Consider the following 14,853-nt stretch of genomic DNA (forward strand, 5'->3'; position numbering starts at 1 on the left):
CAACCTCATGCCTTCAACTGTCCAACACATACACTGTTAGGCCTACTGAACATATTGTACATAGCATGTGGTTTTCAACATAAAATCATAGCTCAAAGTCAAATTCATATGAAGGCCGCCATGCAACTCTTTGAAAGTGCGTTTTAAGGGGACTCCTGTGACCTTTGACATTAATATGCGGCCTGGCCTCAACCGTAGCTACCGAGGGGAGATAAATCAAATGTGTAATGCCCGATAACGTTCAGGTTGGCCTGGCCTGTTAGCTCATAATGTCGTAATATTAAGAACCGATTGTTTCAAATGGGTTTGCGTTTTGCTAGCGTGGAATGGCATAAGTGAATCAGTCATTCCGCGAAACATACCCATTTTGATATATTTGTCATTCAGATCTAAGCAAAACCAAAAATCTTGAAAGATATCGTTTGTCCGCAACCACAGATGAGCGTAAAGATGATGACGTTTCCATTGACGACGTGTTCATGCAACAGAAAATGATGACGTCATGATGTTGATGGGGATTTCGACAACATGATCGTCAATCTAGGCCTGTCAGTTTCTTTGAGATGGATTCTAATGGGCTCTGTTTTTACACCCGGTCCACCCCAACTGCGAATGATAAATATTATGAAGTTCCTTACCGTCAATCGATTGATTTGTAACACAGCGAGAAATTCTGTACCGTGTAGCGATAAACGCTAACACTCTACCGACACAACGTGGCTATTTTTAGACTCGAGTACTGTCGCCAAATCCACAGGTAAATCGCGGGGCGCTCTGGCTACATCAGCTATACCAAACACAATCGTAAATGTTACAAATACCGTAAAATCTTGTGTTACTTACACACCAGTGTACTTTGCACATGTATTTTTTCTTATGGCTTTAAATACTGAAAAAAATCTACTATCGGTATATTTTGCGCATTCAAATTTTGTGGAAAACGATGTCCGGGGAACCACAAATTCAGTGTTATAAAGGTGGTAATTTCATTGCAAAACATTCACAATAAATGCTTGACAACTTGCACAAAAAGTGTTGTATTTAGAAGAAATAACATAATATAATTGCACTGTGCTTGTTTTCTTTTATTGGCCACCGTAACTGAAACAGTGAAATATATCTTGCAGAACATGTCAAAAACATTGGCAGTCCGCCGTATTCGATCCGTACACATGTCAATGTCTGGAGATATTACACATGAATAGTTATCAGAACTATTTGAAAATATTATAATTTAGTTACTTTAATATTGCCACAATAAGTTATAAGTGTGTTTGAGATCATTAACAAACTTTAAAGAGCATTCCGATAGCATTTACGTTGGCTTGCAATAATCACATCGTGAGTGAACTCACTATCTGTACGGCACCAGATCCAAGCTGATGGCTAATTATATATAACAGTACGGTTAAAATGCCACTAACCTTCTAGCTTGTCAGTTTTGCTGTAATAATATTACAAACCACTTATTGAAAATCCTAAATATAGGACAGTTTAGGACTCGTCTTATAAATCCCACGTGTGTTTTGACTTTTTGCACACGGCCTGCAGCCGGGACATGTTATGGCGGTTCCCTACGTAATGAGCATAGCTAGATCTAGCGGACTAGAGTTTCATATGCAGTTTTACTAGAAATATGAAGATTTGTTAAAATATCTAAAATAAAGAAATACTAGTCAAGTGAATTTTTATGCAATTTGAAGAATATTTGTTTTGTTTTTAAGTAGATACAGACGCATTGTTGATGATATATAGATCGGTTAAGCTAACTAGCCATTCAGTTTCGTTAAGCTGGATGAGAGGCCCGAGCGTAGCATCCAGTACCAGTTTACCTGTGGAAATAACTACACTCATTCAATACATCGATACAAGTCAGCGGTAGAGCGGTAGGGGTTTATATACACGCATCGTTCTAATGGGCTCTGTTTTAACAACATCCATTTGGTTTACCTTCTTAGCCATGTACAGAACCAAACGGTTGGTATTTGCATACATTTATACAGTGCATGATCGGGTTTTATTTTGAACATAACGTTTTACTTAGATTTTACCTTTTTTGACCTCATAATTCATCAGTTGTGTTCTCGCAATGGCAATTATGTGCAAGCGTAGATCTTACAATTAAAGGGACAATTCAGTCTAAGAGAACATTAAAATTTGTAATTAAACAGAAAAAAACAGTTCTAATGGAAATTAGATCAGTTGGTTTTACTGTGATATGCAAGAAAAGCCAATGGTGATGAAATACGTGTGAAATGTTCAAACTCGCTCACTGTCTGCCATTTCACATTGTGGTCGAACTACTTGTATGCCCAACCCTGTCCCTTGCTCGTAGAGTAATGCAACTTTAGTTTAGAACTGCTCAAATTGCTCTGACAGTAGTGTATTTACCTTATTAGGTGAATTATCCTGCCTAAAAATCATTTTACCTCCTCCTCAGTGGTTATGTAACTTTAATTTGTTTAACATGCGCGACTTCGGCTCGGATATACATACATATTGAACCTGCTTTATCATATTGATCAACGATTTGTAATTACAACGGTCTCAATTAAAATACTAAACAATGGCATGGAATTTGTCAATATTTTATGTTATATGTTGCATAAGAAATGTAGAACAATACATTTATGCCATATTTTGCTTCGTGGTTATGTAAAAGAATTAGCCTGAGTGAATTGTCTCATTATTTGTTTTATTTTGATAAATTTTTAAAGCAATATTTACAAATCAAAACCGACTTTTGTAATGACGACATTTTTATCCATGTGCACCTGTTGATCTAGTAGATCTAGGTTTAAATAATTTTGCACGTGAATTTCACGTGCTTCAGCAATGTCAGTGATACATTGGCATAAACAAATGCAATAAAATTAAAGAAAATCATTATCTATACACAAACAAATTCATACAGTATGTGTTATAGAAACTACATGATTAGAAGATAGGATAAGTTGGTATCAATTATTTGTTGTGTGTGTATAGAATAGCCGTGTCCGGGGTTAGTTAAAAGTACCCGAAACATGCAATGTATATTTTTGGCCTAACAAAATGTAGTAGCGGTATTTAGCTTTTAGATTATCGTTTCAAATGCAAAAGCCCTTGATTTAGGCCTAATATGTATTCTCGATATTCAAGGAGTTACTATCACTGTCGTCATATCCACCCCTGGACTATGTCATTGCAAACTCGAAGGCTCTGTGCTGTGCAACAACATATGAGACAGGTAGATCTAGTCTAGTCCTCTCTATAGCTTTAAAGCGGGGCGTCGCTCTCTGTAAGCTTCAAAAGAAATCTCTGTATGTGTAACTTTTGAAAAACATTCAGATTTATACAGTGTATATGACCAGAAAAAAGCGACAAGACATTGAAGACAGCCTAGCCAATACCAATCTATCCCGACGCTCTGTTACCGTTGCGTTACTTTTTTACTAGTATAGGTTTTACAACGCGCAAATACAAAAACAAGGGAAAAGCAATTTTAAATAGCATGTTTCTCAAGCGTTTTGTTCAGATTACGTAGTCATAGATTCATCTCATTTAATTTTGGCAGATTTATTTTATTGACCTGCATATGTTTCGCCACAGGTTTTTCCAGCCACGACACAGAAACCTTTACGAATACGATTCATTCTCTACAATACCAAAGACATCACTGGAAAGAATGCATGAGTATCTTCAATATACCGACTTCGAAGATTACCTTTTATTGGCAAATATTTACACATCGGAGGCTAGCGTTAAAAAGACTGAATTCAAAGTTGGAGATGAAATCAAAGTTGATATAGTGCTGTACAATGGAAGAGGAGAACGTGCTACAGTAGGGGGTGACATGCTCCGAATCTGGCTCCGGGAACGCTCTCTCCGGGCCTCAGTCGCCGGATACGTCATCGACCACGGAAATGGTTCATACACCGGTATTGTGAAAGCTATGTGGACTGGTTGTCCAGAACTCATGTTTGCTATTGGAAATACAAAAGAGCATATCGGAATTTTTATGAATATTGTTCAGAAATACGGGGTGATAGAATTTCTACAAGCGGGATTTAGAAAGAATAATGTGACCGTGTATAAATTGTGCAGCGTTATTCCAAATATTCCCGATGTGAAAGAGTACTGCAACTTCACTGCGCAGAACTTCAACATGTCCTTTTTCTGTAGTAAAGCAAAAGACTTCACTTGTGAAGACTGGATCTTTTATTCAAGATCGGGTTATCGTCCATGCAAGAGAGAACACGAATCTTTTTTTCGGTAAGTACAGTAACGTATCGTGCCCGTCTGGCTGTCGTTCGCAAACCTTGTCCGGACATTTCATTCGTTACATGTACTACGAATTCAGTTTCATCGAAACTTCACAGTAAAGTTGAAGACAACTTGCAAATGTGCTTGCACTTAGATATTTTTTCCTTCATCGAAAACAGGTGTCAACGTTTTTTCAATCTGTTTAAAAAATACATGTATATAGCTTTCATTATTCAGCGCACTTCGTTTGTGAGCGTAGTGTAATCTATACGTAGTGTAATGATTCTACATAATGTAGTTAGATTCGAGTTACATGTATGTGTATCGCTCTTTTAAGAAATTATAGGTATTTAAAGAAAAGAGTTACAGTGTTGAACGTATTGAAGACAAATAGTAAGTATATTTTTTTTTATATGCATTTTTAAAGTGAATGTATTTCTCTTAACGGAATTCATTTGTACAATGTACATGTACATTTCATTTTAATATTACGTATCATTCCGTCTCTATTACTCGCGGATGTTTAAGTTCGCAGAAATTGATATAATTACTTGACGGTGAATATAGCGTTAATCTCACGTGAAGAAAAGCAACTATACAGTAATATACAATATATATGTGTGTGTGTGTGTGTGGACTGACAAGGAAATCAAAATAATTGGGATTATACTTTAAACGTTAAACAGACTGTAAAGCTTAATTAAGTTTCACTGTGGAAAAATTGAAATTGCTTTTGACACTACCAAAATATTTGGGGTTGGCATTAAATATTGGTATTATTTTGTTTTACCATAGAAACGGGCTCCGTGCGTTCCCCAGAAATATCCTGTCGTGACGTCAGCAGTGTGGTCACGTGGCATACCACCAACCCAACAGGTTACTTCTTACATGGTCGATGGCAGTCTTCTATCTGCAAGTCCTCGCTGACGCGGTATTACAACACCTACCTTGAGTGCCTGAAGGACCGCCTAGTGCTCATGACTGGGGATTCTACAACGCGCAACTGGTTTGTGCCTCTAGCAGGGTTATTACGTTTGAAAGTCATGAACGGAGAGCATGAGATAAAAGACAAAGCATGGCAGAAATTCGCTGAAGCCGTGAACTCTAGTTTAGGAGTACATCTGTATTGGACGCCTCATGAAATTCCCTTTTACAGCCATGAACAACACAAGGATAACCTTCGATCTATAGCTTCTAGAATAGACGAGCTGCCCAGTAACGCAAGTGCTATTGTTATATTACATTGGTTCGGACATCTAACCAGAACGACGCCCCAACAATATAGAGAGCATGTACGAAGTGCTAAAGAAGGTGTACTTCGACTTTTGAAGCGTTCACCTAGGTCGGCCATTTTTATTAAGGGCCCTCACTCCTTCACACATAGCTTTTTTGTGGAACCTTTCGATTATTTAAGTAGAGTTTATAGACAGATATTGTATGAAGAGTTGATGGACTTACAACATAGAGTGTATTTGATAGACCAATGGGACGCCACTGTTGGGAATGAAAATCTTGACATACATCCAACTTTCCCTTCCTTTAACGAGATGATGCTAAATTTTGTCTTTTCTTTCATATGCTAAGTTTTAAAAATGTCTTTGACCGATGATAAAAATAAGCCAACTGGATAATGACACCTATATTAAATGATTGATTATAATCAAAGGAATGATGGATTCTTTTTCTGTTTTTCTATATTCATTCGAAACGTTTGATAATCACGCGGAAACTACCATTGTGGTCATACTGGTCACTTGGGTCACTATCACTATTGATGTGGTCGCCATGATTATGATATGATCAATATGGTACATGTAGCTATTGTCCTTGAATTGAGTGCTCGCCCCCGCGAGGAAGGCTCTGATTTTTGTCCCCTGGCCAAAACACATCACAGTCTATGAAAGTGGTAGTTTCAGCTCCGGATCAGCGATGGGGAAGTGGGCATTGGTTCTTCCGTTGTCAGTATAACGTGACCGGGTGGGATGTGCTTTTTCTTTGTCTTTCAGCATGTTTCAATAAGATAACACTACACACACACACGAACATACCGCAGTCTCCCAAATCACGCACATACGAAACACACCGAAACACATACGGAAGTCAGATAAAGACATTAATCTAACTAACCAACCAAACAATTAACATTATGGTATCAACCTCTGGTACATTTGACATGCATGTTGAGTTCCAGACTATGCAGTAAATGTTCTTTTAAGCCTTAAACGTCATCGACAATTGAATAAATAAAACACGAAATAGATTGGCTGTTGCGTCGTCGCATGCTTGGAAGTGAGGCACGTTTTGGATTTGTTTTCCCCTTTACACATCACGATACAATGTAAGTATTAAGATTACGATATCCGAATGTAGCTTCATTCTGATATTCTGAACAGATTTACCCGGTATGTTGTTATTATATAGTCTACATTAGTATAGTAACTATTGAATAATTCTGTAAATTTAGGTTTCAGTAGAGTAGAAGGAATATAATTCAAAACGTGTCGTGTATCATTTGGGACTAATTGATAATGGAAATTTTTTATAACTCTTTTCCTTTAATATGTTTGAGCAAAAAGTTTTTTCCCTTTTATTTCAACAACAAACTCATTCTGAATAGCATTACATGCACGCCATATCTTAACAGGATAAATACAACTACATAGTTATATACGATATCATGACATATTTGTTGTCCGGAAGGATGCATGACGTATCACATGTTTGCGTAGATTGGCAAGTGATATGTGTAATATGCTGTGCTTTGCTTGCGCCTTCGTCTCAACCTACGATGGAATGATCGTAAATAAAAATGAGATGATTTGGTTTTTAAAAGCTCATTTGGTAATTAATCAACACAGACAAAAGCAATAAGCCGCGCGTCTGATGTCAGACACACACATACAATAGTGACTGGTATAAGCATGGCGCTCTGCATTCTTGTAACCACTAAGAATTTTGTGAGACCAATAATGTGGGAGGGATCCTCTACCCATACTTAGTCCGTTCAGCGTGTTGATGTTTAATGCATTCACTTCATTGTACCTTGGACCTTTCGACTCATCGGTTAACGTCATATGTTTAACGCCATGATTTTACTTTTGAACACATCTTCACAAATATCTATGTAGCGTCCATCATCTATCCACATCCATTCTGCTTGAGGTGTCATTAGATGGGAAAGTTGGCTCGGTCGCTACTGACCCACTTGTGTCCGAAGGAGACGACTTTCTTTTGAAAAAGCCAAAACATCCGCCACAACATCCTTGCCTTTCTTCATCCTCGAACTGGTCTATATTAGCACTAAACCTTGGGGTTGTAGTTTCGACTGATAAACTAGAATCTGATCTCATTCCAAATGGTTCTCTTACTACGTGGAACAGAGTAGACACAGGGATAGATTTAAGAGTTGCTCCGATGTCTATTCTTGGGTTGTAAGGCTTTACGTCCACCTCGTTCGTCTTCGGGTAGTACTGGAGGTATACATCTGAAATATGACAGCATTTTTTCTCTTTTAATTTATGCGAGAAAATACTTAAAATATTCGTTGGTCAAATGAGTATTTGATGCATTGAAACAAACTATAAACACATATTTTCGGGTCAATGTTTGATATTATCTATGTTGCAAAGCATTCGTTTAAACAGTTGGTAGGATGCCTCTCTTTCCCTCACTTTGAACATACAAAAAAAAATGTATTTATTTCATGATTTAAATCAGACGAATTTCATATAACAAAACTATTTACATAACTGAAATGAAATTGTCTCATCAGTAGTTGTAAGTCAAAGTTATATTTCATGCTAATTTCACTGTAACGATATGTCATTTAAACATTTGATATTTGAACATTGGCATGTAACTTGATGATTTAGCTCCCCAAATGAATTATCGGCCTATTAGAAAGCCGAAATCTAGGGATCATATATTCCTGGTTCTAAATAAAGCGCCTTCAATCACCGCCATGTTCAGTGACTTCGGGTTTGGTCGGATTCCGAATCGCATCACGTTATCACGTGACTGACGTCGACACGACCTGCACGTGGTGAGCCAGGTAACTAGCGTAAGCGCACATGCATTTGTTTACGTTTTCCTTCTGGCTAATATGAGCAAATCATACTGGTACATGTATATGTCCACAGAATGAGTATTTGAAACATCCAATTCACACATTGCCGTAAAATATACAGTCTTAAGCGCGACAGCATGATCTACATATGATCCGATCAACTTGAAACATATCAATTCATTTTTTTAAGAATAGACCTGCTGCATCTATTATGGTATCAGAAAGAACAATCAGAAGAAAAATAGTAATTAAAATATGACACGAATATAAGGTATGCTTGGCTATTAGGTTTAACATTCTTTAAACAGCTTAGGACAATTAAAGACGGCCTGATCTCCCCTGTATGCAGAAGCGGAAAAGATATGATCCGAAGTTTAGTCGCCTTTCGCGATCATGCAATGGGGCAGCAGGTACAATTCAAACGCCTTACCTGCTGGACAGGCAACACGCAGAAAGGCCGCAAAGACATAATTTAATCTAACAATAATTGTTTACTTTTAAAGAGAAGGCACTCAAAACCAGTTCCATATCGTCCATCAGACTTGAGTCGTCGTTTGAACACAGTCGTGTGATCATCCGCATCGTCTTGTGTCTGGGAAAGATAGCAGAATCTTCAATGAGCAATGTAGACGATGTAGTCTTGTAATTGAACATAATTGATTTAAAACTAAAAAAAAAAGATATAAAAAGTTTGTATTCGTAAACCTCAGTCTGTGTCAAGAAACAAGTGTTAAACTTGTGATCACATTATTATTATAGAATACGTATATTACAACCATTTTCTAATGCATTAATTCATTTAAGCAATACATTCTTTAAAATAAAAAACAAGCAAAGGTTTTTTTTTATTTGATTCTTTTTCAGAATTTTTTTGTTATATTTCATATCCTAATGTAGAGATTCATTTGGAATTTCCATCAATATACTTCCATTTTAAACGATTTTACAGAGAATTAAATGAAAAATAGACATCTATTTCACGATATCAGGTGGAATATGTGATAAAGAATAGTATTTTTCCTTTACCAGTTCTATTTCAAAGTCGCCATCACTTCCCACGCTCGTTTTCAGCCAGTAAGATTTCCAGCGGAGTTTGCAGCATAGTACTACCTTCGTCCTAAACCGGGCATATTTACTGGCGTAGGCGGCACGTGCTGGTACCAGGTCAAATAAAACTGAAGCAGAATTACAATAGAAATTAAAAATTGTGTGTTATACTCTAATCTTCAAAGCATGGTATTGACACACAAGTATTATAAAACGGTTAAATGAAATTTTATTAGAATTTAAGAAGGCAACATATGCATAAAACCACAAAATCACATCATGGTTCCTAATACTGGCTTTCGTAAGTCAATATTGTGCTGAAGATTTGGAATAAAAATGGAAATAAATACCGGATACAAGTACATGTATTCTAATAAAGTATTTGTTTAACTCGTAGAGTTCATAATGAACAGACTTATATTTATAAAAACCAGTTTATAACAAAACCTTTTCTGGTAATATGTACAATACATTCTTTAGTATTACCTAGATTTATATCGAGAGTAGTTTTGACCAAACAGATACTAGTAGATATTACCTCTAAATAAAATGTTTTTGTTGTATTTTTTTTATTCATTTCCGTGAGTCTTTGTACAATGTGATAGTGTGTTATTTGTATGTCATATTAATTTTGAGTTTATTACATATTTTTCTTCGTTGAATTTCTGATTGATTTGAAGTGTATGCAGACACGGTTAGCCGAACCTGAGCCAAGTTGTGCATAAGACAATTAGTTTAATCACAATTTAACGACAATTTTCAAATCAAGATAAAATGACATGGAAGAACTTCACAAAATGAGATAAGTGCTGAAGTTATAAAATATAATTCACAGGTTTTGAATCCACAAAGAAATGAAATTTTCTCTAATTCAGTGATTAATTATAAGTTAATCAACTTTTGCACAACCTGGCCCTGGTACTCTGAATGTTGAACAAAGGCATAGAAGTGAAGTGTAGCGTAACCAATTAAGGTCAGTTACAATATTGAAAATGCAAGTTTTTAACCATGACAAGTGTAATATTGCTGGTAGCAAATGTTTTCCAAAATTTTACAATTACATAACAAATTGTAACTCTATACATAGGGAACGATTATAGTATCGTTAGATATTAATTAAATACCAAAAAAGAGGAAATTGCATTATAAGCGAATTGATCAGTGAACATGAATTTTATACCGTATATATCTGGTTATTTTGGCGGGTGAAATAGTTTGCTATAGGGACTAAAACGACAAAAACTTTAGAGATTTGACTATAGAGTATACATCATTCATCAAATTATCAATTATTTAGCGGATCAAATGTTCGTCAATTTAGCAAAATCCGATATCATAATAACCGGCTATACAACATTACTTACACTCTCTCCTGTTGTGTTCATCCAACTCGGCCCCAACAACGGCTCCGTATCTTACTGTGAGGAACTTCCTGTTGTTAGTTTGGATGAAGACTTTCTGTGTGTTTTGTGGACTCTGTTGTACCCACTGGACACTCCGGATCTGGTGCCGGGTCCGCGTCCTGTGTCTCTGACGTGGGAGAACAAACCGTGTCTGTACCCGACTGGCATGTTCGGGACTAATCATCGTAGTTTGGTTAGTAACTTCCTCGTCAGCGTCCTCCTCCTCTCCATGATCTTTCCGTCCTATTGTCTAAAGCAAAAAGTATAAATATATGAAAACATCTCAATAACCCTATATGGACTTGTTATATTCATGGTATATATATTATTTTACCATCAATAGAATATCAGGATTTTTTTGTGTGTGTGTTTTATGTTCCGTCTCCGTATCTTGTTTTCTATGTTTAGTTGTGAACTTCCGGTTTCCAGGAGAATAAATGTAATGTTGGAAAAAGTACTTTGTTTGGATTTCTTCATATTTCTTCATAACACCGTCATCCTCTCGCATCGCAAAGCCAGTACAGACTCATATTTACAAGCACTAGTACTTTCGCACTTGAGGAGAGGTTGTTGTCTGATACTGTTAACCACCTTACGTGGATTTCGCGGGCGTAAGTAAGTGACCGCGAAACTGTTTAAATACAGATTAAGTGGAAATCCAAAAGTTTAGATCGTCTAATCAAATCCCAGAGAACGTGTTTAGTAGGTATGACACGAAATTTGGTCGCCGCGAAAATCATTTTTTCTTCTGCTTCGTTTGCCGACCAGTATCAGTATTGATGATTATTTGGTCAATAGTGGTCCACGTGGATCCTAGCACCTTACCAAAACTATTGTTAATTCAACAGTATTTCATTGGTTTTTTTTCTTTTTTTTTTCTTTATTTATTTTCTTTTTTTAAATTTATCAACCATAACCTGCCCGACAAAATTTCATAGTTTTAACAATTTGTTTAAAAAAAATAAAATTAGATATATTAAAAGCTATATTCACGGGAAGCTATTATCATGTTATAATATGTGCTATTGGAAAAACAATTAGCCGACCTAATTTTGCTAAATTCCATAACAAATGGGGCTCTGACAATCAGAAAGTTATGCAATCAAACAGTTAAAGGGATTGTTATGGTGCTTTTTAATTAGTTTAACGTCTATTAGCAGCCATGGTCATGTTAGGACGTGTCAGGTTTGTTGGTGGAGGAAAGCCAGAGAACCCGGAGAAAAACCACCGATCAGTGGTCAGAACAATGTACCTGACAACTTCCCCACATGGGATTCGAGCCCGTGATGCTTAGATACAATGTACATACATCTATTTATAGCTTAATTAGAAGATGAATATCATTTTATTTTATCAAATGTCCGAAATTGTCAGATATTCAGAAGAAAATAAACAATTATTTCAGAAGGGCTATATATAGCTTAAAAGATCTTAATCAACTAGAAAAACGCGTTATTGAGACAAACGTCTGAAGAATCGTTTAACCATTTTTCAATTTTAAATGTGTTTATTTTTAGAATCGTACTTAACATACCTAGGTATTGTACTTTATCTTGATACTGTATTGTTTTCATGTTGATACTCATACACCCGGTATATTTCATTATTCCAATAATAATGTGTAATAATGTAACAATTGTATTGTAGATTATATGTGAAGTAATCTTTAGTTCATTTCAAATATTATTAACCATATCACAGTTGTGTATAACATACACATGTAGATATGGTCACAACAAAAGAATGTGCGAGATCCGTTAGAAGCGATACCAAATAAAAAAAACATTATTATATAACAGTTATATAGTAATTAAACCTTACCACAACTCAATTCCACTCGCCATAATCATCTGTAACATCCGAGAACCGTATTCATTTGCCTACAGTTATCGTTTGGACAATACATTTCCCTCTATATAGGTTAGTATGATCATCACCGGGTTTGAAACAGCAAATGCTCTACACACTACAACACACAAACAAGACACTTAATACCCTATAGAATGACAGATAATATCATGTTATACACCCATGTACACCGAAACAAAATCATCCAATTGTAACCAGACTAAACGTAGGTGGGCCGGGAGATTGGTTAGCTTTATAAACACGCAGAAATACACTGATATATTGTTGATACGGTAGGTCGTAAAGGTGATTAAGCTTTGAATAAATAGGACCTACCCGACAGATCTGTTCGTGTGTCCATATGTTTATGAATTCAAACCGGGAACACTCGTACAGTGCTACATATTGTGGTCCGGAAAAATTAACAGTGGATATTCATGAATTAGTTAAGGATATTCAAGATGATTTTTTCTTTGAAAATAATTAACATATGGGTTGACTTTTAAGTAAAAATATTTAATCTGTTGAGTTTAATTGCATCATCAAATTTGAAATTTTACAGGTTGGAAAAATAGCTATTATTATATCAACTGGTTTTAGCTTCTTTGATCGCTGGTGTATTTTTTTTGTCATTGTGTTTTTGACAACGTCAATCTTATCATTTATTATTTCCATCAAATTGTTTAACATATTCAGATATATAAATTGCGATTTATTTGTGACATTGTCACAATTATGTATGTGTTTGTATATTTAATTGCTATAACAACACATGTATCTTTTCTATGGTCTGTTTGACATTCATTAGCATGGCTGCATGTACACCTACAGTATCGTAACGCATTATAATCATATAATCAATAGCCATATGGAATTCCCAAGTAAAATATGTCGTGTTAAGCGTATTTTTTTCAATTAGTGTTTATGATAGAAATTTTAACGAGAAACCTTTGGAGCCTGTTAAGATACTTCCTCGTTGTTCCAGAGGTTACTATCACCGTTGTTATATCCACCTCTGGGGTATGTCACAACACCTATGAAGGCCACTAGGTAAGCCAGGTGTTTAGATCGTTTGATGTACATCAAAAGTATTAAATAATGATACACTGTGACTGAATGTGAGGTTTTTTAATTCGGACTTCGCTCTCTTGGTAATCTTGAATTCTTGAATGAATTCTCTACAGGCCTTTGATTATCGTAGTTGATGTAATGGAACTGCGTCGAATTGAGATAAAAGTAAATTGCACTTGTGCTATGTTTAGAATATGGACTTTCCTTTTTCGTTGATGCAGATTATGTAACTAGGTTTCTGCACCAATGGCTATAGCAGCATAGCTTACCTATGGAATGGGCATACCAGTAGGATATGTGTATGATAAATATTGATGAAGATCAATTTGATCCTACTTATACGATGGGAAAACAATTCATACTTTCATACATGACTTGCACTAAACTGCATTTGTTTTGTTGTTTGCTCGCAAAGGTCTTAATCATTTTTTACCATGAATTGAAAAAAAAGTTAAACAAGTCGACCCATATTGAACATATGTAACAAATATTGACCTTTTGACAGATGCATTGAAACAGAACGTCATATCGGTCAGATAACCATTATGATATACTATACTTGCTTTCCTTCGTTTTACCACATAGGCTGGAAAATCAAGGGATTTAACAGTAATAAATCAGAATGTCAGACTCTACATTGTATGTATATCGTGTATATTAGTAACTCTCTTGAATTACCAATAAAGGGGTGTTTACTTTATCATTATAATATACAGCTTTATAGATATAATAAATCTGTATACAAAATGTGTCTTAGTTTCAAACTTATATTGATTTAAAAATCCAACTCTAAGCAATTAAAAACGAAAATTAAAGAAATCGCCGATGACATGGATAAGTATTTTTCAATTGGCTATTTTGCTGACAGAATTAATATTAGTTGTTATTAAATACAGGTTAAACGCATTTTCACACCACAAAAGAATATCTTTTTTTTTATTAAACAATAATTTCATAATCTCGAGTCTTGTTATAAAAAGAACCAAATAAACGATTTTCCATACACTACAGTTTTCAGTTTTGTTATGTATTAAAACAGTATAATCATATTTGGTTATTGTGTTATGAAATTTAAGTGTAGGTTTTTATATAACACAAGCTAGAAAAAGGATGGTATTTTTAAATTACACCACCATACATGTAAGTAGACATTTTGAAACAAAGAACACTTTGCAC

The 14,853-nt window shown here is 35.4% G+C and overlaps 2 protein-coding genes across 3 annotated transcripts; one reads left to right on the plus strand and one right to left on the minus strand.

Moving 5' to 3' along the window:
* Window positions 1-487: 487 nt before the first annotated feature.
* On the plus strand, window positions 488-5,907 carry LOC138307577 (NXPE family member 3-like). Of its 2 annotated transcripts, none has more exons than XM_069248378.1 (5): window positions 488-568; window positions 1,911-1,977; window positions 3,589-4,251; window positions 4,580-4,635; window positions 5,038-5,907. In XM_069248378.1, exons 1-5 carry the CDS (start codon window positions 529-531, stop codon window positions 5,823-5,825), a joined length of 1,614 nt encoding a protein of 537 aa, XP_069104479.1. In that variant the 5' UTR covers window positions 488-528; the 3' UTR covers window positions 5,826-5,907. The 2 variants fall into 2 exon arrangements, with proteins under 2 accessions (XP_069104479.1, XP_069104480.1); XM_069248379.1 differs by having other exon boundaries at window positions 4,589-4,635.
* Window positions 5,908-6,717: 810 nt separating this feature from the next.
* Window positions 6,718-12,753, minus strand: LOC138307805 (uncharacterized). The gene is made up of 5 exons (XM_069248696.1): window positions 12,580-12,753; window positions 10,720-11,008; window positions 9,335-9,483; window positions 8,804-8,900; window positions 6,718-7,726 (listed from the first exon to the last, which is right to left on the minus strand). The coding sequence occupies exons 2-5, from the start codon at window positions 10,940-10,942 to the stop codon at window positions 7,377-7,379; spliced, it is 819 nt and encodes a 272-aa protein (XP_069104797.1). The 5' UTR covers window positions 10,943-11,008; window positions 12,580-12,753; the 3' UTR covers window positions 6,718-7,376.
* Window positions 12,754-14,853: the final 2,100 nt, after the last annotated feature.

Source organism: Argopecten irradians, chromosome 14 (assembly GCF_041381155.1).
Source record: "Argopecten irradians isolate NY chromosome 14, Ai_NY, whole genome shotgun sequence".
Taxonomy (NCBI): domain Eukaryota; kingdom Metazoa; phylum Mollusca; class Bivalvia; order Pectinida; family Pectinidae; genus Argopecten; species Argopecten irradians.